Source organism: Phyllostomus hastatus, unplaced genomic scaffold, assembly GCF_019186645.2.
Source record: "Phyllostomus hastatus isolate PE091 unplaced genomic scaffold, TTU_PhHast_1.1 phas_scaffold_501, whole genome shotgun sequence".
Lineage (NCBI taxonomy): Eukaryota > Metazoa > Chordata > Mammalia > Chiroptera > Phyllostomidae > Phyllostomus > Phyllostomus hastatus.
This window is the reverse complement of record NW_025334033.1, coordinates 12,366,498-12,393,204: the sequence shown is the minus strand read 5'-3', so window position 1 is coordinate 12,393,204 and position 26,707 is coordinate 12,366,498. Positions and strand designations below refer to the sequence as shown.

The following is a 26,707-nucleotide window of genomic DNA, read 5'->3' as shown; positions in this document are numbered from 1 at the left end:
AAACTCTTCATCACAGCAACCAAACTCGACAGAGCAGCAGAGTAGATGTTATCGTCTTTAAAGATCCTGAAATAATACACTTCACCATTGGAGGACCAGGCACAGTGGGAGCATCTTCCACTGCCTACATCCTACTGAATAGCCAAGATTCTCCAGGCCTCAGCGAGAATCTTCCCTACAAACAAGACGGATTCTCAGCAGCCTCCGAACACCTTTCAAAGCTGTACTAATTCATACCAGATGTTGGCTTCAGCCACTTCCTCATCTCAGCACGTGTTCCTCCTCCAGAGCGCCCACCCCACAGGACAGGAGTTTTGCCCAACTTCTAAGAAACTACCCACTTGGTGAGAAAACTACTAAGCACTATACAAATAGGGAGGGCTATTGGAATTTTTTGGTTTTAAAAAATGCCTTATACGTGTAAGCTGACATTTAGAAATATCTTTGTCCCAGAGATATTCATCCTGATAGTATTGTTCATAATGAATGTTCTCTTCCTTGAACATCTATCTGCCTTATCAGTTCCCTCCTGGAGTTGGCCAGAGAGTGAAGTTTCTCCTGATTACCTTCACATAACTCTTGGGTGTTGTGCCTGCGCCAGAGATCTTGGTGGATCCCTGTGATCGATGTTGTGAGAGACAGAAAAATGGATGATTCACTCCAGCCCCTCTCTCTGAGGGGAAGGATGCACCATGGAGAGAGGCCTGCAGCATGGGGGGACTCCGGTGTCCAGACTTTTGAGCTGTGGGACCCTGCAGGGCAGGCTCACTGTTTGGCCTGTGAACCTCCTGTGATACATGGACTCTGTTGGTAAGGGGAAGGGTATCTCACAACTGTTAAATGTTGCTGTCTCCACTGGAAATGTGTGTGTGTATGGTGGGGGAGAGGTCAAGGTTGTGAGTGTTCCACAGAAAACTCAACTGAGAAATTTTCTAGGAAAACTGTTTCCCCATCAGCATCTCCTCTCTACCTGGTGAGAAGGAGGAACACGGTCAAACTGGCAGTTTGCTGACCACAGACAAAGGAATGCTTAGACTGCCTGCCCATTGTTTGGTGGGTGTAACACCTGCACCAAGGAGGTGACATCAGTTCTACCCTAAGCAGTCCCCTCTTCTCAGGAACACTATCTAGTCATGATTGGGCAGGAAAATGACTCTCAGGTATGTCCATATAAGGTGCCTCTGCCTAGCCTGCTGGCTGACGGGCGGCCTGTAGCATTCTACAGCACCTGTCATGCGTGATGGCTCCACTCCACACTCAGGAGAGGCCCAGGGCTCAGGCCTGGGGAGGCCCTCGGGTCACATTTACCCCCACGCCCATCTCAGATGGCCTGGAAGTTGGGTCCCCACCCTTAAAGCTGGAGATGCCAGCTGTTTCCAGATGCTTTCCAGGCAGGAGAAAAGGGGAAGGAAAGCCTACATGGAGAAGCTATGCCTTCTATTGCTCTCTGTGAACGGGGTCACTGACCTGCCAACAACTTGAAGGCCACAGACATGCCTTACTCATTATCATAGCCCTCAAGGTTTCTGACACAAAGCCAGGCTCACAGGTGCCCAAGACACATCATGGACTGACTGACCGTGCCCACTGCCCTCTGAGCTTTGATTTCTCTTTGACCTGAGGCAAGGGGGGCATCTGTTCCTTCCTCCTCCCACAACTTATGCCATGGGTGTCTTGGTAGGAGGACTGGGCAGCTCTGCCAGGGTGCCAGGCCTGAGGGCCATGCCACACAACTCAAGGGGTCAGCTTACCCCAGAACATCTTGCATGGGGCAAAGTTCATGACCTTGTACATGATCCAGCTGTGACTCAGAAGGAAGGAGGAAGCCCAAACTGCCATGGGGAAGCAGCCTGGAAGGCAGGGCAGGAGTGCCCAGTGGTGGCAGCTGTCATCACTGCTCGCCCCAGCCCCGCCCCTCCCGCCCTAGCACCCCATGCCTTCCTCCCTTTCTCTCCTAAGCAGTGGACAGAGTAGGAGCAGTACAGGCATTGGAGCAGTGTGCTCAAGGCAAGTCACTGGGACTCTCATTGTCAAACGTGGGACTGATCTCATGGCTACTGTGCAGATTGGGCATTGCATTTGTAAAGCACCAGGCTCAGAACCTGGAGCACATCCTTTCTCCCCTCTTTTCCTTATTCTTTGACCTGTCAAAGTCACTTCCCCTCTCCACCTCCCTGCCAACTTTTCACAAATTACTAGTGGGTCCATGAGGGGTAAATCAAGTATTGACAGCTTCTTTGTTCCTAATTCTGGAAGGGGACCCACAGTAGCCAACTGACTGAACATCACCTCACCTTTGTGACTAACTGAATTAGTGGCTGTCACTTTTTCCTCAATAAAACACAGTAGGGAATTCCCACACTTAACTGAAGCATGGTTCCTTGTTCCTCCTGTTGATCTTTTTATCAAAAGCGCAACTTTTACAATCACAGGATTTTGATGGAAACCATATCCTAAAGGTGTGGGTCACTTATCTTTCAAGGACTGTGTACATCTGTTACTGTGTTTAAACCTCACAATGACCCAATGAGAATGTCAGGCAAGTGCCCCTGCTTCCATGAGAGAGATGAGAAACAAAGACCCAAAGAGATCACTGAATTTTGCTGGGGCTGGGCCACAGAGCAAGTCACTGGCAAAGCTTGATCCCAGGACCGCTGACTTCTGCGCAGTTCACTACCCTGCGCTGCTTCCCCAGAGCTGCCCACCAGTTCCAGCTGCCCTCATCCCACTCACGTAGATGCCCGCCTGGACGGCAGTCTCTGCCCCAGTGCACTCGATGGTGATTTCTGGCTGGCACCCCAGGAGGCCTTCCACTTTACTGGCGATTTCCTGAGGGCTCTCCTTGGAGATCTGGAGGATGAAGTCAGCCCCAGTTTCCTTGGCTTTAGACAACCGAGGGGCAGACAGATCTAAAGTTGAAGAAAGGTTTGAGAAACTGGATGAAGGGTTAGGGAGAAAATAAAAATGGAGGTGCAGGTTCTGATGGCAACACAGCTCTGGCATAGTGGGTGGTGTGTCAGAGCCCGTCCTCTCCACACCTTCCCACACTCCTATGAGGGGTAAATCCCGTACACACATCTGCACACACTCTCAAAGATACCTTCTTTTCAACACATATACACTTTCACAGGTACCTTCTGCACACACACACACTCTCTGATAGCTTCGCCTCACCCAAAACACCCTTCTGCATTCCCATTCCCCGATTCATCCACACACGCCCGCAGGCCACACAACTCTACACATTCACCCCCACACACCCTCACAGATAACCTCATTTCACACATGTGTGCACTCACCCTACACACACACAGATATTCTCACACAGATGCCTTCTGTACATACACACACTCTTTGATACTCCACGTGCCACGTGCTGCCACACATACCGCACTGCTCCACACACACACCCACACCTGCTGTTGGCTGACCTCACCTCACGTGTAAACACTCACATCTCTCACCCATACTGCGTACCTCGTACACAAACGTCCTCTTATAAATATACTTCACACTGATGCGTCTCTCTCTCTCTCACACACACACACACACCCTCTGTCTCCTGAGCTTAGACAAATGAACCAAGGGCTGACTTTCCCATTAGGACCGAGTAGGCAGTATGCGCATCTCAGGTCCACACAGAGAGAGCCAGGTCCTCTTCTCTGCAGCAGCCACCCTCTCCCAGCAGCTTCACAAAAGTCTCCTCCTGAGCCCTGGCTTGGTCACCCCCTGGGGAGGAACCTCTTTAGAATTAAAGTGCGCTGAAGGAAATAGGTCCCACACCTCTGCCTTAAACTATGAGCCCAGCTGTCCCCACCTCAAGGAGATTAAAAAGAAAAAAAAAACTTTACCAGTCACCACCACTTGAGCTGCACCCATTGCCTTGGCCACGAGCAAACTGACCAGTCCAATTGGCCCTGAATAAAGCAGGAAATGGGAGACGTTTGTGAAAAATGAAACATCAGTTCTTCCCCCTGTCCGGGCCGTAAGCAAGAAGCATTATCTTTTGTGTACTTCTAGCATCTATCCCAGAGACTGACACACCGTGAGAACTTAACCACTGTTTGTTGAAAGCATGAGAAATTGTTTTCTATATAAAATTTGCTCATAGTGCTGGCTTGTTTGATTCTCTCCTAAGAGCTGTACATTTTCCATTTACTCATGGGCATTGCTTGAGGATAATGTCAAAGAACCAGAGGGCTCAAGAAAACATTTTATCAGAGAAGTCATCTCAGAAAGTCTGGACACATTTTCCTGTTCCCTCTTTGACCCTTACTTCTTAGAACCCATCACACCTCCCCAAGGAGAGACATTGTTTCTAGGTGCCCTGTGAGAACCACCCTGAACTGTCCTTACGTTAGCTGGCTCCCCAGGTTGAGGCAGCTGCTCAGGCATCCCCAGGATGTTCGGGTGACTAGGAACCAACCTGGAGACCACCTGCTTCCCTGCAGTATCTCCCTGCTAGGTGATGTGTGGTTTTAATACAAAAACCACACCCACAAAACAAGGCTATGCAGAAAACCTTTGGGGTTTTTCTTTTTGAACACTCCCCTTGAAAATAATTGTGTGAGTTCCCCTAAAAAGCAAAACAATGGGAAATACCTGAAATGACCAACAAAGGGACTAGTTAAGTAAACTACTGTGGGATACCACACAGTTATTAGAAATTATGTCATAACTCTTTTCTCTATTGTCATGAAAAAAAAAATGTTCACAACATACTGATTTTAAAAGAGTAGGGAAAAAAATTAAGTATATTCAACATGATCTCATTAAAAAAATTAAAAGAAAGAAAAGAAAGGTTCTACACCAGAATGTTAACAGTGATTCTCTCAGGCTAATGGGCTATGGGTGAGTTTCTGTGTGTGCACATGTGGTATGTATGACTTATCTTTTTCCATGGCAAAAAGGTATTACTTATGTTGATTAAAAAAAAATCTGTCAGTGAATTTGACAGTCTGCTGGTTCACTGAGGCAAGTCTGTTTTACACCCATCAACCAACTTAGGAAGACCTGTGGTTGCTTATTTGGCTCTGCCAAAAGAAGTCAGTCACAAAAGTGCATGAGGATTGCCCCAGCTGCATATCTCAGTTGGTTAGAGTCATCTCGATACACCAAGGTTGTGGGTTCGATCCCTGGTCAGAGCACATGCAAGAAGCAACCAACCATAAATAAGTAAAACAACAAATCAATGTTTCTCTCTCTCCCTTCCTCTCTCTTTCTCTCAAATCAATTTTAAAAGAGAGTATGAGGATTATCTCAAAATGGATTAAAGTTTGGAACATAAGACCTGAAACTATAAAACTCCTAGAAAGAAAACACAGGCAGTAGGCTCCTTGACACTGGTCTTGGCAAAGATTTTTTGGGATTTGACACCAAAAGCAAAAGCAATAAAAGAAAAGATAAATAGGTGGGATGACATCAAACTAAAAAGTTTCTGCACAGCACCTGCCTGGCATAGCTCAGTGGATTGAGCGCAGGCTGCGAACCAAAGTGTCGCAGGTTCGATTCCCAGTCAGGGTACATGCCTGGGTTGCAGGCCACGGCCCCCAGCAACCACACATTGATGTTTCTCTCTCTTTCTCCCTCCTTTCCATCTCTAAAAAATAAATAAATAAAATCTTAAAAAAAAAGTTTCTGCACAGCAAAGGAAACCATCAACAAAATGAAAAGGCACCTACCAAATGGGAGAAAATATTTGCAAATCATATATTTATTAAGAGGTTAATATCCAAAATATATAAAGAACTTGTACAACTCAATAGCAAAACAATAATAATAATAATACTCAATTTAAAAATGGGCAGAGGATCTGAATAGACATTTTTCCAAAGAAGACAAACAGATGGCCAACAGGTAGGTACACAGAAAAGGTGTTTAACTTCAGTAATTATCAGTGAAGTGCAAATCGAAACCACAATGAGATATCATCTCACACTCGTTAGAATGGCTATAATCAAAGACAAGTAATAGCAAGTGTTGAGAAGACGTGGAGAAAAGGGAACTTCGAACACTGTTGGTGGGAGTGTAACCTGGTGCAGGCACTGTGGAACACAGGATGAGTGTTAGGCAGGACAGACAGCAAACCAAGGCAGGAAGGGAGAGGGGCAGAAGTGCCAGACACATTAATTCAGCAGTCCTGTGCCTGGTCAGATCAGATTGCCACATGATCACAAGAAAGAAATAGTAAGTGCAGGAGGAGGGGAGCCTTTAAAATTCTGTGCGTATCCTTCCCACCATCCGGGTAAAAAAGCCTTTGACACTCTATGTTAATCCCAAGGTCTGGAGAAGGGAGGAGGTGGGGGAGCCTGGAGACTGGCTACTAGCATAAAACCCCAATAGGCAGGGCACACGGACTAGCCGGGTGCCTGCTTGCAGCTTTGTGCCCAAGTGCATTTCATAAACAAACCCACTATCTCATTTCCACTATACATGTTGTCTCTCACCTGAATTCACCTCTTGTGCTTGAGACAAGAACTGAAGAGGGGAGCCCCCACACTTGGGTATCCCCAGTAACAAAGGTTCCTTAAAAAATTTAAAACACAATTATCAAATGATCCAGCAATTCCACTTCTGAGTATTTATCTGAAGAAAATGAAAGCACTAACTCAGAAAGATATATGTGCCCCCATGTTCACTGTAGCATTGCTTACAACAGCCAAGATACTGAAACAACTTAAATGTCCATTGATGGATGAATGTATAAAGAAGATGTGGTACCTTCATAGATGAAATGTTATTCAGCCATAAAAGGAAGAAAATCATGCTTTTTGTGACAACATGGATGGACTCTGAGAACATTATGCTAAGTCAAATAAGTCACACAAAAACCATATATTTCACTTATATTTGGAATCTAAAACAAACAAACAACAACAAAAAAAACCCCCCGAGCTCATAGAAACAGAGAACGGGTTGGTTGCCAGAGGAAGTGGGTAGGGAGCGAGTGAAATGGGGAAAGGGGGTCAAAATGTGCAAACTCGCAGTTGTAAATAAGTCCTGTGGATGTAATGCACAGCATGGCAACTATAGTAATAATATGGTTTGCATATTTGAAAGTTGTTAAGAGAGTAAATCTTAAAAGTTCTCATCCCAAGAAAAAGAAACTTTGTAACTATGTATAGTGATACGTGTTAACTAGACTTATTGTGGCGGTCATTTTGCAACAGTTGACCTTTGAACAAGAGGGATTTGAACCACACAGGCCCACCAATATGTGGATTTTTTTCCCAATAACCACATACAGTACTACAAATGTATTTTCTCTTCCTCATGATTTCCTTGATAAAATTTTCTTCTCTCTAGCTTACCGTATTGTAAGAATACAGTATATAATATATAACATACAAAATATGTTAATTCATTGTTTGTTGTTAATGAGTCTTCTAGCAACAATAGGCTAGTAGTAAAGCTTTGGGGGAAATCAAATGCAGATTTTCGACTGTGCAAGGGGTGGATGTTCCTAACTCCGGCATTGTTCATGCATCATCTGAATATACAAATATCAAATAATTATGTTGTATACCTGAAACGAATGTTATATGTCAATTTTACAAAAAAAAAAAACCAAAAAACCAAAACACCCAAGTGTATGAGCAACACCAGATCACACTCATAAGGAGTGTAAGCATGCCATCTGAGTCACCAACAGTTGGAAACCTGGAATGATTCAGTCGAGGCTGCTAGGGTGCATTCAGGCGGAGGACAGAAGGGAGCTTCCCAGTGCAGGCAGAGGGCTGGCTCAAGGTGGGGAGCAGGACCGACCTCACTCCCAGATGGACCAGAAGGCCACTTCTCTGATATGGTTTGGAAGTTCCAAAAGCTGCTCTTCCCTTTACTATTAACAATATTTCTCTAGCTTCCCATCAGGGGTTGGAAAATAATCCCAAGTTGCGTTCTTTAAATGAATAAAAGGGTTATGTTGCCTAGGAAATAACATCATTTCTGCAGATATTAGTTTATCTAGCAAAGTGCTGGTCACTGAGGAAATGGGATACTGTAATCTTCTCCTATCCAGAAAGATCCTATTGATAGAGGACTTATGAGTTTGAAAATTTTAGTTTAAGGTAAAAGATTATAAGCCAGGCAAGTAATATATATGTTAAAGCTTTTGTTTCAGAAACTACAGATAGATAAGGCCCATCCCCGCTCCTGGGAAAACAGCCGACCTCCTGGGGCACTGCTAAAGATTACCCCCTGGGGACAAGTGGAGGCATCCAGGGAGGGGCCAACAACCACCTGCCCCTGGGAACAGCTAACCGCCCAGGACAGGAAGGCTGCAGTTTCTTCTACCTGACCCTCCCTGAATTTCAAAACCCCTCACTCCACCTTGTTTATTTCCTGCCATAAAATCCTTGGCGTGGAAAGAAAAGGGAAGATGGTCTGTTAGGGTATGAACTTGCCATCTTCTCAGATCGCTGGCCCTCTGAATGAAGCACCCATAAAGATTCAATTGCTGTCCTTGTTTATTGGGTTTGGTAGTGACAGGCAGCCCGAACTCCAGTGTCTTTTCCAGTTTTATTAGGACCAATTTCAGCCTTTGAGATGGGCAGAGGAGACCCCACACTCCCCTTTAATTAATTCATACACCAGGATGCTGTCTGTTTCTTACCAGCTCCACACACGAGGACCTTGTTTCCCAGGGTGACTCCAGCTCGCCGGCAGGCGTGGATCCCCACGGACAGTGGCTCAATCAGGGCCCCTTCCTCGAAGGTGACGTTGTCAGGAAGCCTGGGGAGGCAGTCGTTCAACACACTCAGTTATTCCTTTCGGGTGGACAATAATAGCAATAGCTAATATTTTTTGAGCATGTATTCATGTGCTGGGCAATATGCTGAGCAATTTACATAATCTCACTCAAATCAGTCCTCAGAACAGTTCTATGCTAGGTACTGTTATCCTTATTTTACAGATGAGGAAACCGAAGATTGGAGGACTAAATAACTTGTTCTCAAGTTTCAGAACTAGTGAGGGGCTCAAAGGATTTGAATCTGAAACCAGACATCTACAGAAGTCACATTCCAAGCATCTCATCTTTTTTCTCAAACTGATAGACTTTCTGGTTTCACTTCAGCAAAGGATCCTGACTATGCGCAACTTTGCAAAGCAGTGATTTAGAAGCTGGCATCACTCTGTTCACGGCCTCCCCCGTTACATGTTTCAGAAGACCTGCCTCTGATGGCAGCAGCTGCCTGGCTGCCCCAGGACTGGCTGGGATGGGGACAGGGCCTGTTTGCACACAGCTGATAAAATGCTGTGTCACCTTCACCACTGGGTTCTTCATTTTCACTTTCAAGTCCACTGGTATCTTGATCCTTTTAACAACCCTACTGATGATGACAGCAAACATTTGTATGAGGCTTTACAGATTAGAGAGCTTTCTCACCCATTATCTCATTTAATCCTCACCATGACCTTGTCAGGTGGGAAGAGCAGGCTTTATTTCTACCTTTATTCTTCAGAAGAGGAAACTGCAGCTCAATGACATTATCAGATTCGCCCAAGGTTACAATGCTAGTGAGTGGAAAAGGGAGATGTGAGCCTAGGTTTCCTGGTTCCACATCCTTTGCTGGTACCATATCTGCTGCCTCTTGGTACAAGCAGCTCTGTAGTTAACATCTAATTTCTGCTAGTTCTTAACCATCCAGTATTTATCCAGTGCCCCCAAATCTCCTCAGGCTCCAAAAAGAAATACGGGGGGCGGGGGGCAGCCAAACCATGTGCTCATCTCTATGATCCTTCTGTCACTGTTCACAATCCTCCAAAAATAAATAACAAGGCCTGCAGGGGGCCTGGCTGTCACTCACGACCCTTCCTTCACCCTTTCCCTCTGCTTTTCTCACATTGCTTCTCCCACTCCAGTCCGCCCTCCTGCTCTCATTGCTTTCATCACCCTTTCTCTATATGAAAAAAAAAAAAATTGAGCTCTGGCTGGTGTGGCTCAGTGGATTGAGCACCAGCCTGCAAACTAAAAGTTGCAGGTTTGATTCCCAGTCAGGGCACATGCCTGGGTTGTGGGCCAAGTTCCCAGTTGGGGGCATGTGAGAAGCAACTGGTTGATGTATCTCTCATACATTGATGTTTATCTCCCTTTCTCCCCCCCCCCCCGCAAAATAAACAAATAAAATCTCTTTTAAAAAGTTTGAAATTAAATAATGAAGACTCCCAAACTCCCATGGCCCTCCCAACCACACCCTCTCAGACACATCTGCCCCTTCCCAAGTGGGCCTCCCCTAAGCTTGCACTGGCTCTAAGCTGAGGGTGACTTTTGGTCAGGAACTCTGTGCTTCTCTCCCCTTCACTCTGACTTCCCCTTGGAATGAGAACACCAAAGAGAAAAGGGATTGTGCTAAGAGAGGATTGTTATCTGGGAGATTATTCTACTGACTAGGCAGACCACACAGGCCTTATCACATATGCAGCCAGAGCCAGCAGCACGGAGGCAGAAGCACCAAGAGGGGAGAGGCAGAGTCCTGGGGCCCGGCCCCTTTGCCACTGACCTTGCGAGAGTAACTAGGTCATTCTTCCCCAGCCTCATTCACTGGGGTTGAGGGAGGAGGCCATGAGAGGACTCTGTCTTCCTAGCCCTAATCTTCCATGACTTTATAAACACCAGAGAATGACAAAGGCACCTTGGTGGTTTTCACAATAGGGTTCAGGGAACAGGCAAAAGGGTTAAAGAATGATTGAGAAGCCAAGGAGGAAGATAGAACAAAAATAAGGTGGGTAGAAAAATAAAGAGATTGGTAGTTTCCCCTCCCTCCTTTTCCTCTACAATGTTAAAAAAATAAAAAATAAAGTAAAATAAACAAATAAAGAGACTCATAGTGAAGAAGTCCTCACAAAGACATACTAGAGCGGAGGGCTTGGGCCCAGGGCTGGCCTAGGGACACAGGCGGAAGGTACCTGGGAGGAGCGGAGGGGCGGGGTGGGGCAGGGAGTGGGCATGCCACCCCCCCCAGGCCCTCCTCAGTCCTCCCACGACCATTGCCCGCCAGAATGCTCCCCCCTCACACCTCCTCAAACACATCACTCCCTACAAATCACCCCTCACAAAGCCCAGGGCTCTCTCTCAGAGCTAACACTGCACCATCCCCCAGACTCAAGGCCTCAGCTTCAACCGACCAGATGGCCCCATTTACTGAGCACCTCCTGTGCACCGGGACTCCTGCTGAATACTTGATATGCCTTTCTCATTGAATCTTGTCAGCAATTCTATGCATTTAATCACATCGGTGCTATTGTCATCTCCATTTTACAGGCAAGGATGTCGAGGGGACAGAGTTCAACTCGCTCAAGGCTGAGCAGTTGGTAAATGGCAGAAACTAGTGTTCGAGTGTCAGGCGCTTCCACTTTGTTCTTCTGCCTTCCACAGAAACCTTGTTCAGGGCCTTGAGTTGGAAAAGGCCCGGGAAAGGTGGGCTGGTTCAGGAACCCCTTGCTGAAAGGTGAACTCTGACCACACAACTTGTTTTTTTTCCTAGAGCAGCTTTGGGTGTTGACTTAAACTCATCATGAAGTCTCCAGCCTGTGACTCCTCTCAAGGCTTCCAGTGGGCACTAGAAAACTCAGATCTGTCAGACTGGCCCTGTGATTAGCGCCTGGCCTGCATCGGACAGGCCCCATCCCAGCTGACAGAGCCAGTGCTGGAGGCCGGCTGGGGTGGGAGGAATCAGAAGGAAAATGACACATCAGCACCCAGAGCTCCATGGACTGGGGGCCATGTAGAAGGTGCAGCACCTTGCTTCTGCCAGACACAGCTTCTCCCCCCAAAACCATTTGGAACATTGGGGTTGTGAAGTAAGCACAGGGCAGGAGCTCAAGAATCATACTTGACTCCTGGCTCTGCTCTGTGCTCGGGTCTCTCAGCGTCCTCCTGCTTCTGCAAACCCTTGCACTAAACTGAACCACTGGTGCCCACTTCATCATTATTCTTATGGAGGTAAAATAAGACAAGGCATGCAAAGCACTTACTAACACCAGGTCAGGCAAGCAGTCATAATAATTGTGACTTTACATATGTTGCCTTACTTAATCATCTGGTAATTAAATAAGACTGGAGTAGAGGAAGGTTAAGTCATTTCCCCAAAGTTACTCGCTAGGAAGGAGTGGATGCAGGGTCCCACAGTTATACGCTGGCTCCTTGCCTCCTCATTAAACCCCAGTTGTTGCTGTTATTGTTTGTTGTTATTGTCAAGATCATTTCTGTTACAAGTTCTCTTTCCTGTAGGGGCTGTGGAAACCAATAAAGGAAGATGAACCACAAATTTTCATCAGGATGGCTGAAAAGGAGTGAGGGACTTTAGCAACAATTTTCTATTGCTGTTCTCAGTGCGGGAAGGTTAGAGTGAAAGACGGAAACCAAGCACTGTGGGTTAGTCTCAGCCCTGCTCAGGCTACTCGCCCTCCACCCCTCAAGAAAGGCACGCCCACAGTGGGGATGCCTCCTGTCTGGAATTATGAGCTAAAAAGAACAAAGTCACTGCAGGAAACTAGAAGAACACCAAACAAAAAGTGGGAAGAGGTCCCAGGGGCAAGGCTGGGCTGGGCACTAACTTGTAGCAGAAGCTGGCATTGTGCTTATAGAACCGGCAGAGGTTCCCGTCATCTGGGGGCGTGGCACAGAAGAAGATGGATGGTGACAGGTTATATCGGCCAATCTTACAGAATTCATCAGTTTCTCGGGGAGCACCAGGCTCGATGGCAACACGATCACCTGAGGGGAAAACACGGGGAGGCACAGAGATGCTGTGAAGGGGCACAGGCTCATGGGCAGATAGATACCAGCAAGGGAACCTGGCCAAACGGACCACCCTCCTCCCTGGGAACCCAGGGTATCCTAAGCAAGCCCAGCCCACTGGTGCTTCCAGAGGAAACACAGACGAGGCACAGACTCACACTCTGGGAAAGAAGGAGCAGCCCACTTCTCCACAGACTGGTCTGGCCTGACCTTTTACCAACTCATGGACCAAACTAACCAGCCCCTCCAGCTCCACAGCCGCGTCCCAGCTTGGAAAACACAGAACTAGTCCCCTCTCTAAGGCAAGCCAGCTCCACTTATCTCAAACTGCTGCACAAGAGGTAACTAGTATGTGAAGTTTGCAGGGTTTTCTTTACCTGTTTTGAAAACACTGGGCAAGGCCTTCACAAAAGTTGTGTAGTCTGGCTGTGTTTAGACAATACCACTGAGTCCTGGTTGGCAGGACCATTCAGGCAAATGACTCACAGAGGCCTCTGGCTCTGGCATGGTGGAGAGTAACATTCAGGCTTGTGAACAGTCAGCTCTACTGTACTTCTACTCTCTCTCACCAGGTCTGCTTAGGAACTCAGCCTTAGAATTTCTCTTCTTTCTCCTCATTAGGAAAATTTCCAAACATACAGCACAGCTGAAAACACTGTGCCGTGAACACCCAGATATCGCTCACCTACATTCTTCACTTAACATTTAGCAACGTTCACTTCACTATGTATTCATCTCCCCATCCCATCTACCCACCTCTCTTCTACCCATCGATCCACCTTCTTCTCTGATGCATTTCAAGGGTTGCAGACATTAGTACAGTTCACCCTTAAATACTTCAGCCAGCACAACATTAACTAGAGTTTAATACTTGTTTATGATTCGTTTTTAAGGTAAAATGTTGTTATTGATGAATATTATCCACAAATAGTAAGTGGATCACTAGATGAATTTTCATAGATGCATTCACCTGTGTGGTGCAAACCCCTGTCGACACACAGAACATTACCGCTATCTCAAAAATTCCATTCCTTTGTGTTTCTTCCCAGCCTCCACCTCAACCCTCAGCGGGGTGTTCTGATGGCATTAGGGCCCTCCTGAGCCTGAGAAATGTGTGTTAGCGGCCAGAGAAGAACCCTGGGAGGTCTGCCTTTTACTAAGCAGAACTCCCATTAGGCTATTAGGCTATTTTTATGTGTTTTGTGTTAAAAGTACCCACAGAAGAGTGTGGAGTCCTGGTATGCTCATTAAAATAGTGACGGGGAGGTGGCTCTCCCTCCCGGGAGCCCTAAAGTGCCTTTCCCCACCACCTCTTCTACCTCCCAATCACCCAGGCTTGTGACCTTTACCCTTCTCTCTCCTGAGCTCCAAGGGCCCTTCTTCTGCCTCTGTAACATGTCTTCTACAGCTCACTTCTGCTACCTCTGTGACTTTCTAAATAAACTTTCTAATTAAAAAAAAATAGTGGTGATGGCGATAGTAGTAGCAGTAGTAGTAATCCATAGTAGCATCAACTGTTTTTATTATATTGGTCATTATTATAATTACTGAGCTGATATTATTGTAGAAGAAATTTATACTATAAAATAGATGGCCAGATTATATGTAAATTAGGAATTCTTCCATGCCTTAGATTTATTGATTCTTTAATATTTGTTTAAACTTTATAAATGAGTATACCAAGAACTACTCAATGGGTGGTTTTCTTCTTTCTAGATTAGTTGATTAGGGCTTTAAGTCAAAGTTAGCAAATGAAACACTTAAATAAAATTTTATATTAAAAAAATAAAGAACCAGCCCTGGCTGGCGTAGCTCAGTGGATTGAGCGCATTCTGTGATCCAAAGTGTCGCAGGTTCCATTCCCAGTCAGGGTACATGCTTGGGTTGCAGGTCATGGCCCCAGCAACCGCACATTGATGTTTCTCTCTCTCTTTTTCTCTCCCTCCCTTCCCTCTCTAAAAATAAAAATAAATAAAATCTTAAAAAAAAAGAAAGAACCCATAAAGATCCCTGTGACCTCTATCCCCCCAACTGTCTCTGCCACTTCTAGAACTGACAATGAATTCTTCAATTGTGCCTTCAAGATCCTTCATAATCAGGTGGAGTTTATTTTATTCAGTTTTGTCTTCTAATTATTATTACATCATCATGATAATATTATAATAACTCAGTTATATGGTGCTTTTTTTATTGATTGGTTTTTAGAGACAGAGAGAAAGGGAGAGAGAGAGAAAGAAACATCAATTTGTTTTTCCACTTATTTATGCATTCATTGGTTGATTTATTGGTTGACCCAGGATTGAACCTGCAATTTTGGTGTATTGGGACAATGCTCAACCAACTGAGCTACCCTGCCAGGGCCACTGTATGGTGCTTTTTAAAGAAATATTCTTCTTGTACAGATTATGCAGTTTCATCATTTCCACTACCTCCCCAAGACAGAACTCTGTTCTGGTGGCATAGACTTAGTAACAACCCAGAAAGGTAACTCCCATCTCTGTAATTTTATTACTCTGTTCCTCTTAACTAGAATATTAGCTTCTGATCTCTTTACTAACTCAAATACAAAACCTTTCAAGTTTCCACATGCTGGGCAGTTCAATGGTTCTGAGCACTTGCTCTAGAGTCAGAAAGACCAAAGCAGGCACCCTATAGCTTTAATACTGACTAGTGTGTGACCCCAGGCAATTGCCACACTTCACATTCTTCAAGCATTAATGAGGAGAATAATGCATAGTTGTAGATTTGTTTCAAGAACAAAGTAACTTTATGTGTAAGTATTTGACATGGTGACTAACAATAGTAAAGCAATAAATGTTATCTGCCTTCCTCTTATAATTATTATTGATAAACATCTAGCTCAAACACCTATTTCCTCCATGAACCTATTTTACACACCTTTGCCCATGACAAACATCCTTTCTTTGAACATTTAGAGCCTACTCTTTACCGATTTCACCCTATGGTCCTGTTCTCTAATTGTTGGTGTACACACACACACACACACACACACACACACACATATCCCAATATCTGTTATCCCCAACTAGATCAAAGCCTCCAAGGATCTTATCATCTTCATTTTGTATATCCCTCAAAGCACCTGGCTCAGGCTGGACCCATAGTTAAGTTATAACTATCCCTGTTATAACTTAAATGTAGAGAACCCCACTCCCTGTTATGACATATATTTAGAGACCTCCTCTCACAGGTAATAACCAATCAGTGGCTGTTGGAAGCTATGAACCTTCCACTTCAGGAGAACCCTGCAAAACTTCAGTGGCTTTCTCAACTTGCCTGCTGATGGATGGCCTGACTTAACATTCGTAAATGAGACACACATCTAGCTTCTTCAGAGCTGGTCAATCGCTCCCCACACAACTGGGCTCAGAGAGCTTTCTAACATAGGATGGCACCTCCTACCAACCTCCTCTTTCCTTCAAATAATCTGACGTCGTCTCCAGGCTGCACAGTGGCCTCATAAGCAAAGGAAGATTAAAACCAAAGGCTAACTATGCCAGGACAGCTTGAATTTAATTCACTGTGCTGGGGAACATGTTACAGTCTGGCACAGCTGAAAAGTCCTCCCTCGGAAGGAATGAATTAAGCAAATCTAGAAACATATCGATTATTTCCTAGCCATCCAATAAAACCAAAGACTGCATCAAAGGCCCTGGTTCATAGTATGTGGCAGCAGATTGTGGTTTCTGAGCCTGGAACATTTCCCCCACTCCTATTCCTGGCTATTTCTTACTTGCCTGCAGGTATCGGTTTAACTGTCCCTTCCTCAGACAAGCCAGGGGTCTGAGTAGAACACACCAATCGCACCCTATATTCTTCTCTGCTGCCCTCACCGCAATTGTAATTAAGTTACTGCCTGTGTGTTCCAGCTCTGCCTCCCACTGTGAAAGGTAAGATCCACGTGTTTTGGGCCTGAGCCTGTCTTGTTGACTGTTGCATCCCCAGTGTTCAACAGAGAGCCAGCCCTGAGAAAGCCCGCACAAATATTGATGTTGAATGAACAAATCTATCCATTAGCTGAAGGGCTTTGCTGACCTGGTCGTAGGTGCGTTACCAAAGATCCCACTTTTACAACTGTTCCCGAAGCTTCATGGCCCAGCACCATTGGCTTTTTCACAACAAAATCCCCAATCCGACCGTGCTGCCAGTAGTGGACATCTGAGCCACAGATTCCAATGGAATGCATCCTCAGCAGCACCTCTGATAAGAAAAAGGAGAAGGAGACACAAGTGAGGGAGGGAACCACCCCTGTATCACCCTGAGCCACCCTGGTGATTCTCTTCTAGACGAAGGAGAGGACTTGTTTTCGAAGACCAGGTACACGATTTAGACCATAGAGGAAAACAAGCTAAACAGCAACCCCAATTGAGTCTTGCAAGGCAAGAAAGCTTCCACAGAGCAAAATAACTGCATGTGAGGGTGAATTCTATGTGCCAACTTGACTTTGTGCCCAGTTGTTTGGTTAGTCACTAGATGGTGCTGTGAAGGTATTTTTCAGATGTGACTAATATTTAATACATGGAAACAACCTAAATGTCCATCAATAAATAAATGGATAAAGAAAATGTAGTATACATACACAACAGAATATTATTCAGCTATAAAAAATGAAGGAAATCTTACAACATGGATGGACCTAGAGATCTGTTACGCTAAGTAGAATAAGACAGACAGAAAAGGACAAATACTGTACGATCTCACTTATATGTGGAATCTAAAAAAAACAGAAGCAACAACAACAACAAAATAAGCCATGCTCACAGACACAGAGAACAGATTGGTGGTTGCCAGAGGCAGGACGTGGGGGACGGATGAAATGGATGCAGAGGGTCGAAAGGTACAAACTTCCAGGTTTAAAGTCATGAGAATCCCATGTACAGCATGGTGACTATAAATAATAGTCCTGTGTTGTATATTTGAAAATTGCTAGAAGAATAAATCTTAAGTACTTCTCACTACTGTGACATCAGCTTTTATCTGAATTTCCAGACAGCTGGTCAGCCCTACAAATTTCAGACTTGCCAGCTCCCAAAATCGTGTGACCAATTTCTAAAAATAAATCTTTCCCTGCCCTCTACATACATGTATTATACACACACACACATATATACACACACACATATATAAATCTATATAATAAATCGCTCTCAGTTCTGTTTCTCTGGAGAACCCTGACTTCACACACAACATAAACAAGATATTATTAGTAGGAAGAAATGTATCAACCATATAAGAGAAAAAAACTGTTTTCTAGGATGTAACTGTTAATATGCTATGCTTGATGTCTACTCATGAAAGGGAGGCTGGCAGGGTCTAGGCTTGGTGATACTTTGTGAGCTGTTAGGCTGTGTGTCATGCCTGTTGTTTTGTTTAAAAGTGCGGTGTCAATCCAAATGACTCACATACTCCAACTGGCACTCCAACCTTCACAGGTTTGAATACAGTGACATTTGGTGGTGTTGTTGTTGTCAGTTTTCCAAGTTTAAGATAATGATGCCACTGAGCCCCTTTGCTGAAATAAGTCCTAAAGGATTACTGGCCCAGTCTGACTGAGATGGCCATGTTACAAGTATCTTCCTGAGAAAAACAAAGACACCTAAAACCATGCTATGCATTCAGGTGTCTTACACTGTCCTTGACACAAACCATGGGCGATCCACCAGGTGTGGCTCTGTAGAATTTTCTCCATCTTCGGTTTTGGTTAACATAGTAAGAAATGACATAGTGAATTCTGAAATCCAAGATAGGGAAAAGTCATTTGAGTTAAGAAAATTATCCCGGAGTTTCCTCTCTTGAAGTTACCAGTTTGTAATAAGAGGTTAAATTTGACTTGCTAAAACTCTAGCTGAAATGTACCATTGTTTCCCCTTCCAATTCAAGGACAGCAAGACACAAGCAACACCTAGCAACTGACCAAACAACTGGGTGCCATAGCCTAGCCCAGATGACACACAGAAAAGCAGTACCAGGATCTTTTGAGTCCAAGATAGCCCTTGACTGGCCACCTCCAGAATCAACACCAACTTTCCAGGACACAGTGAGCTGTCTTTCACTGCTCTAAAAATGGTATCTTGGTGAAAACACTGAAGCCCTAAATATACATTAGTTGCTAAATACTGATAGAAACAGCTCTTGTTTGTATTCTTATCACTATAAATCAGTAACTCAACTGACCTTTGAGTAGCAAAGCTTTGGAGGCTCCAGGAAAGCTCCCTTCAGTCTGATGTTCACCACAAGCCACCAATTGGGGTAAGGTGGGGGCAGCACATTCCAACTTATTGGGGACAGGAAGAGGACCGGACTGGCTGGGTGTGAGACGAGCTATCTGTAGACCCTCTGCCCCTTGCTCCCAGCCTCACTTCAGGGTCCTGCAGATCCTGACGTGGGACTCCAGGGATGGGAGGCATTAGAAAACTGCCAGCAGGGATCTGCCTTAACCAATAGGGTGGCATGACCATTCCAGGTACAGACACCACCCAGGAAATGTGCGTGTCAGCTCAGCTGCTGGCTCACACAGTGGGAGGCCGGGAGTGGAGCAAAGGCGACGGACGGGAACCCTGCCCCAGTGCGCACACCCACTTTCTGTACCCGGGTGATTCAGGCAATGAGGCAGGACTCCTACCTCCTGCCATCCCCACTGCATGGAAGGTCTTGGTCTTCCTGGCAAGACGTTCCCATTTCTAACTAAAATATTACATTCTTTAGACTCACTCCTTTTCAAAATTTGGACTCAGGCACCCAAACAATGGCTTATAGTAGATAGAGTAACCTAAGATCAAAAGAAGAACAATTCTACTTTTGGTAAATTGAGGACATTTTTGTGCCATAAATTCTTTAGGACAAGGCAGCAGTCAGATATGGTAACTATTTTTTGTCCTACCACTACTTCTTGTAGTGCATGGAGCAGCCAAGTGGAGTCTGTGGACTAAGTGGAAAGCCTAACAAAAGCATAGTTTTTCATGGAGGCAAAGGTATGAATTGCAGCAGAAGAGGGGTGCAGGAGTGATGCACATGTGTCTCCAGGGGAAACAAAAAAAATAGAAGTTGAGTATCCCAAGGACCTACCATTTGGGCCTGGTTCAGGGATAGGATAGTTCTCCTAAAGGAAACAAAATAGAAAAATCATTGAGCATGCATAATAAATTTACCTTATGAACATTTTCAATTCTTAAAAATTAAAGTGGAGTTTCATTAAAATGTGTCTTACAATTAACACAGGTTCAGGCTAAGCTGTTGCTGGGTGGATGCCTGAGGGGCCACACTGAACAATGCTGTCCCCAGCCTCGAGTCCCTCAACTGTGTACTTTGCCCCGCGCTCAGAAAAAATTTGCTCTGTGCATCTCACCCAGAAAGGATGTTTGGGCTGCTTCCCTAGATCTGCCTTCACTGGGAGATCCTTCTCTCCTGAAAACACATTGTTAGATACAGATTCATTTGATTTGGCAGCCTCAGACCGGAAAAGGTCAGGGCATTTCTAGCAGCTGCAGAGGTTGGAAGTGTGAGGCTGTCCATCAGGGCACAGACCAACACTCGGTCCTCTCTTTCAAAACATCCTACATGGAATTTTAGAGCCCCCTCCACCCAGCATACGTGGGACCTGTATTTTAAACTCTCACAGGTTCAAAGAGCAATCTGAGTTGTACATATTTATAATATTACAAAAATATTATTATTTTCCCTCAGTGCCAACTGGCTAGGAAATTCCTGGTGATGAGGAAAGACTGAGTGGTCAAATCCAAGTGTTTATTTTATTAATTCTTTGAAGGCAGCCTAGAAAAGGAAGGGATATGAAATGTTCATAGCACCTACTATGTGCCAGACAGTGTTCTGGGCTTTATACACGTCATGGCACATGGTCTTCCATAGTCCACAGTTTGCAGATGAGATGCCTGCGGCTGGGAGTGCAATAACTTGGTCAAGATCATACTGCCAGAGAGTGGATAAATCAGGGCTAAAACCACTTGTGTCTGATTCTCAAGCCTACCTCAGTGCATCCCACTGTACCCCCAAGGTGGAATGTGCCTTTTCTCCTTCAGGGATGGTGATACAAGGAGCTGTCAGTTGGGTGATGAGAAGGTCAGAGCTGGGCCCCACACACAGAGCACTCTGGGAAGAGACACTGCTCAAAGTTTGCCTCCTTCTGAAAGCCTCCCCAAGATGCTTTTATGGGTAGCAATAAACAACAGTGCAGCTATTTAGCTAACAAGATAATGAGCTACATCCAAAGCAGCCTGATATGGGCAGAGGGACTCAAGGCAATTTTTTATCTCTTAATAACTTAAACTGGCTACACCTGGAAGGAAGATGGGAGGGAGGCATCTGGCAAGAAGACGGCAGGGAGGCAGGGAGAGAAGCTGGTAGGGAATCCATTTAGAAATGGGTAACTCAGGATAGCTGACTATCAGCGAAATCTTTTTCAAAGAAGTTTCTAGGGAAAAAAAGAAGTTGCTGGTCCCACATCTGACATTATACAACATCAGGGACTGCTGTGTGGTTGTATTTCTCTTATTCTGTGCATGAGATTTAAAATTTTAAGCTGTAGGTTAAAATGGGCAGAATAGCAGCCCACCCTGCCCCCTAAAGGCACTAGAAGGTAATTTCCCAGTCGCCGAGAGAATTCCACAGCATACTATTCGCTGTTTGCCTTCAGCCAGGCCAGGCCTGAACACCCTTCTTGAGGGTGGAAAGGGACTAAGATTCCAATTTACGGCAACTGATGGGCACATTACGTAGGCACTGAGTGGCACTACGAATAACTAAATATTTGTTGGAGTTAACCGGCGGGAGCAGTTTTGACCTTACCACAGAACTAAGGCTGCAGTGGCTTTTCTTGACACTGGAGGGTGCTGTGCCCATAGTGTGGTTTTTCCTTAGTAGCCGAAAACACTTAGAGAGAATAAATGCCTCCCCCCCATTTTCTTTTCTGTCCTTTCTTGCTAACACCAATCACCCTCACAGCTCAGTTGGGCCCCTGACTCCCTTCTCTGCAGGAGACATGCCACTTGAGCACAAGACCATGTTGAGATCAGCCCTTAAGTTTGTTAATATATGCCTAAGCACAGCTGTGGAGCTCACAATGTTTTAGAAAGTTACCACAGCATGGTTACTAAAAAAAACTTGCTTTTTGTTGGTGACGTTGGCTACAATCCTGTTTACTTAACCACCTTTTCTGTCTCACATTTCACTGGTGATATCTTTCCTTTATCCTATTTCTCATTTATCTGAGTTTCTTAGCTCCTCTGAGTTCTGGAACATGCCCTTTTATCCCCACCGCCCAAACAGGCATAAGGAATTCTAAATGGGATTCCTCATCTGTGCGTGATAGTAACAAGGAGATAGAGTTGCGTAACTGTTCTTTATTGTAGTTATGTCAGTTTTCTAGCGTTTTTTCATGTTGTCATAAATAGTTTACATACACACATCCCCTTCTATCTCCTTGAGGTCTCCCCTCCCTAACTCTGGATAAATCATGTAAATCAGGAAGAACTGTGGGGACATGGAATCATCTCATGTACTTCTAGCATCCTAAATGTTATCTTGCCTTTCCTAAATATATTTTCTCAAATTAGACTAAAAATATTTCTAAATATATTTTAATGGCCCCCTTTCCTCTACTTCTACCTGCACATCTGAGTTCACACCCTCAAGTACATCTGGCACGAGCTGTAGCACTGGCCTCGACCTGAGGAGAAATCAGGGGCAGATGTGTTTTCCCTCTGCCAGCCAACCTGAGTGGTGCAGTGATGAAGAACTCAGATCCTGGGAGCATCTGTCCATGCACAACTCCAGGCTCCTCTCCACCAGCTGTGTGACCTCGGGGTAACTACATAGCCTCTAGTGCCTTCAATTTCCTCCTCTGTGTAATGAAGATACTCACAGAGAGTACCTGGCTCAGAGTAAGTTAGCTCTTATTACAAAAGAAAATCAAAGTTCTTTTCTTATAATTAGCTCACAGTATGGTTTAACCAGCTTTGGACAGCCTTGTTCTTTTCCTTTTCAAAGGGTGAACTTTTTATTGTTTTGGAGAAAAGTTGTACTTCTCTTTTTTCATGTCAATATTAAGAGAACTTAACTGCTCCTTTAAAGGATGGAATATAGAAGTAAAGTAGGATTCCAGCAATGTTAGAGGCTTCATTGTAACATTTGTAGATGAGTGTAAAGGCACACCCCCTACCTTACAGTGATGGACAGCAGGCTGGGCTGAGAGAAGGTGGTCATCCCCCCCTTACGTCTTTACAGCCCACCTTCTCCCACCTGCCAGGTCTCCTGTCAGCCAGTTGGCTGGCTGCCCTGCACACTTAAGGAGAACAGAATAGGAGACCCTATTTTTGCTCCCTTCCTCCTCAATTTTCCCTCCCTTGAGTGCCTTAAAGGTGTTTTGAGGGTGGGAGGGAAGTCCAAAGTTTTCCTGGCTGGTCGTTGTGTCACGAGGCTTTGTTCTTGGCATAGGTCCTGGCAAACAGGGTCAAAGTGGAAGGGTCAGACACTCCCCCAAAGTCCTCTCAGCCATCTCCAGCACAGGCTGCCTGGGCTCCAAGCCTCCTGAATTCTCAAACCCACTCTGCACTCACTTGTTTATATCCAGGGGAACCATTTCACTACTGGCTGATCCCTCTCCTTCAAGATCCTACATGCGGTGGGAAGTGAGGAGAAAGAGGCATGTGGAATGACTTCCTAAATACTGTGAGAATTAGGGGAGATTTAGGGTTGGATGTGCTGGGATTGTGGTGTCTGGGGACATCCAGGTGGGGCTGTCCAAAAGGTGGGTGTGGGGTTAGACTCATGAACTTGAATCATGAACACAGACTGAAGCAAAGCCTGCAAGATGCCTTCCCTATCCTCACCAGGCTGGGAAGGTGACTCCTTCCTCTCCTTTGAGCTCCCCCAGAACTTAGAACTGAACTCATTCAGAATGAGTAAAGGATTGTTTAATTCTCAGTTATGATAAATAAACTTAAAAAAAATTTCCCCCCTAATTCAAAACATATGAACACAACCATACATGAATTTACTAGATGATTCTTTTTAGGTACAAAAGTAAACATTTATTTAAAATGAAAAATAGAACCACAATGAATCATAATTGTTAAAAAAGCTTAGTATAACAGAACTCAGAAGACAGTAAAACAATTATTATTATTGACTTATTGACATGACTAGATGATTCTTTAAGCAAAAATACAAAGTCTGAGCTTTTTAGATGCTCTAGTCCAGCGATTTTCAACCCTTTTCATCTCACGGCACACATAAACTAATTACTAAAATTCTTCAGCACAACCAAAAAATATGCTTTTTGTTGACCTGACAAAAAACAGGCATAATTTTGATTCAATCACACTGGACAGCAATTATTGTGTTGGTTATTGTCATTTTTATATTTGACAATGTAAGGGAAAAGAGGTCAGTGCCCCTGACTAAATAAATAGTCAGGTACTGCATATTTTACAAATACTTATGGTGCCCTAGCTGGTGTGGCTCAGTGGATTGAACACAGGTCTGTGAAGCCGAGGGTTGCTGGTTTGATTCCCAGTCAGGGCACATGCCTATATTGTGGGCCAGGTCCCCAGTGGGGGTGGGGCATGTGAGAGGCAACCACACATTGATGTTTCTCTCCCTCTCTTTCCCTTTGTCTAAAAATAACTAAATAAAATCTTTTAAAAAATTCTTATGGCACACCAGCTGAAAATCACTGCTCTAGTCTATTAACACTGAACAAGTGCTGTGTTCGGGCCCATGTAATTGAACATTTGCATTAAAAAAAAAAAAAAAACTGTTGACCTGAATATCACTTCACAAAATTTGACCATATTCTCTCCAGTTATATGAGTACACATTTCTCCTCCTCAATTCTCTTTTTAAAAATTTTTAAATTATATATACAGAGATAGATCACTTTGTTGTTCTACTTATTTATGCATTCATTGGTTGTTTCTTCTATGTGCCCTCACCAGGGACCGAACCTGCAACCTTCGTATATCGGGACAATGCTCTAACCAACTGAGCTGGCCAGCCAGGGCTTTCTCCTCCTTAATTTCTTACATGCAATTTTAAAAGAGAACCTTCCCCCACACCCATTAATTCTGGTTTTCCCCTCAGAATAGGGTCAACTTTTACCATGTCTCTTAGTAGTACTAAAACTTACTATGTACAATGTTAAAATCCTATTTGTGATATAGTTTACTTCTCTCCCTTCTTTTCCTCTAAAAAGAGGAAAATTTTAGCTTTTGCAGACTAAGGCATTGCCCTTCCATAGCCATATTTTCTGGATTTAATTTCTTGTTCTTTATCTGTTTTGGGGTTTGTTTCAAAGCCAAAACAGTTAATGTAAAGGGAAGGAAGGCATTTCTTTGGGCTATTTGCTACTACCCAGTTTTCCCTTTTTCTGAAGGAGTTTTAAATTCTATTTGCAGTCTCAGCTGCCTCTGACTGTTAAGTCTAGATCAGGTATTAAAGGTTAATTAGCCTGCATTTCCCCAATCAGAGTAAATGTTCCTTCTTAAAACCTATGAATTTGATCATATAGAAGCTGCTGGCTCTGTCAGCTGTTGGCAGAACTAACCAGAGAGACCAGGGAGGGACCTGATGCCCAGGACCACTTGGACTGTGAGTATTCAAGGACCCCTCTTTCTACGGTCTCTTTCTTCTCAACCAGAAATCTTAACGGTAAAGTGTATATGCAAAAAAGGGGATATTTTAAATGTGTTATGTTACAGATACAGAATTATCTTAGTTTTTAAAATATCGTTACAGGTTCAAAGTAGTTCTTTTGACCTAGGGCAGAATACAGTTCCTGGAAGAACAAAAACTCATGTCTTCATGGAACTCATTAATGTTTAAACTTGATCCTGGCACATTATTTTCTCTGCTCTTTATAACTAAACATCAACCCATCATCCTAAAATTAGTATTTTCCCTTTAACTTGTTCTCTCCATACACAGCTGACGATAAAACATTCAGGTGTGCATCAATGCCTTATCTATAAATCCTATAGATAATTCTTGTGGTATTCAGCAACTTGGACATAGAAACCACATTGTTCCTATTCTCTTTACCCAGATACTTGTAACTAAAATCTGGTAGAGCTGGCTATCAGGAATAAGGGAGATAAAGTGTACTCAGCATGGTCAAACTATTACTGACATGTAACGCAATATGTACATGAACTGACAGGAGCATTTTGAAATGTTTATAGCATTTTGACATTACTGTAACATCCACAAAGTTTGTGAAGCTTTCATAAGGATTGGGTATTCTAAAATTCTCATAAATATAGAAACTAACTCATGCTTTTCAAGTTCACATGATCTAAGATTAATCTTTAATAAGTAAAAGCCAGCTTAACTTTGTTGGTTTGAATAAAACAGACATGTCTTCATTTCATCTGGGTTTTACAAAAAGAAGTCCATGTTAATAATTGACTTTGAAGTCTACGAAGTATTTCCAGAGGATAAGTGATTTTAAAAAAACTAATAGTCAGGGCTACGGGAAACCTAGGAGCCCCGCTTGGTTCTTTCCTGCTCCCTGGCTTCCCCTTTTCAGTCTTTGACTCCTGCCTACATCGAATGCATCTGAGTTGGACTTTGATGAGGGAACTTATGAGTTGACATTACTGAAAGACACCTTACACTATTGTTAATGTTTGATAAAGTCACTTCAAGAAAACGCAAAGTCTGGAAATGCTTCCTTTCACAGCAAGCTCCCAGGAAACAAAGACTTTAGATATTGTTTTTTAGAAAAGATATTAAGTAAAAGAAACTCTGACTTCACTGGAAGGGATCTGATCAAGGGCCTAACCACAAATGGACATCTACCTCTGTCTCTGACACTTGACTCTGCCTACAACAGACATCATAGGTGCCCCTAGAATGAGAAACTGCTGACATCAGAGGTAGGCAGCCATCCCAAGACATCAACAAAGCCTGCATAACTACGGATTGGTACTGAAC

The 26,707-nt window shown here is 44.2% G+C and overlaps 1 protein-coding gene across 1 annotated transcript in view; it reads right to left on the bottom strand.

Annotated features, from left to right (window-relative positions):
• Positions 1-26,707, bottom strand: part of SORD (sorbitol dehydrogenase) — a 31,848-nt gene that overhangs the window by 2,485 nt on the left and 2,656 nt on the right. Inside the window, exons 2-7 of the mRNA XM_045823221.1 lie at positions 19,826-19,859; positions 16,796-16,960; positions 12,556-12,715; positions 8,612-8,730; positions 3,852-3,917; positions 2,734-2,909 (exon numbers count right to left, since the gene is read on the bottom strand). Coding sequence (XP_045679177.1) covers positions 2,734-2,909; positions 3,852-3,917; positions 8,612-8,730; positions 12,556-12,715; positions 16,796-16,960; positions 19,826-19,859 — 720 coding nt within the window. The remainder of the gene's footprint in view (positions 1-2,733; positions 2,910-3,851; positions 3,918-8,611; positions 8,731-12,555; positions 12,716-16,795; positions 16,961-19,825; positions 19,860-26,707) is intronic.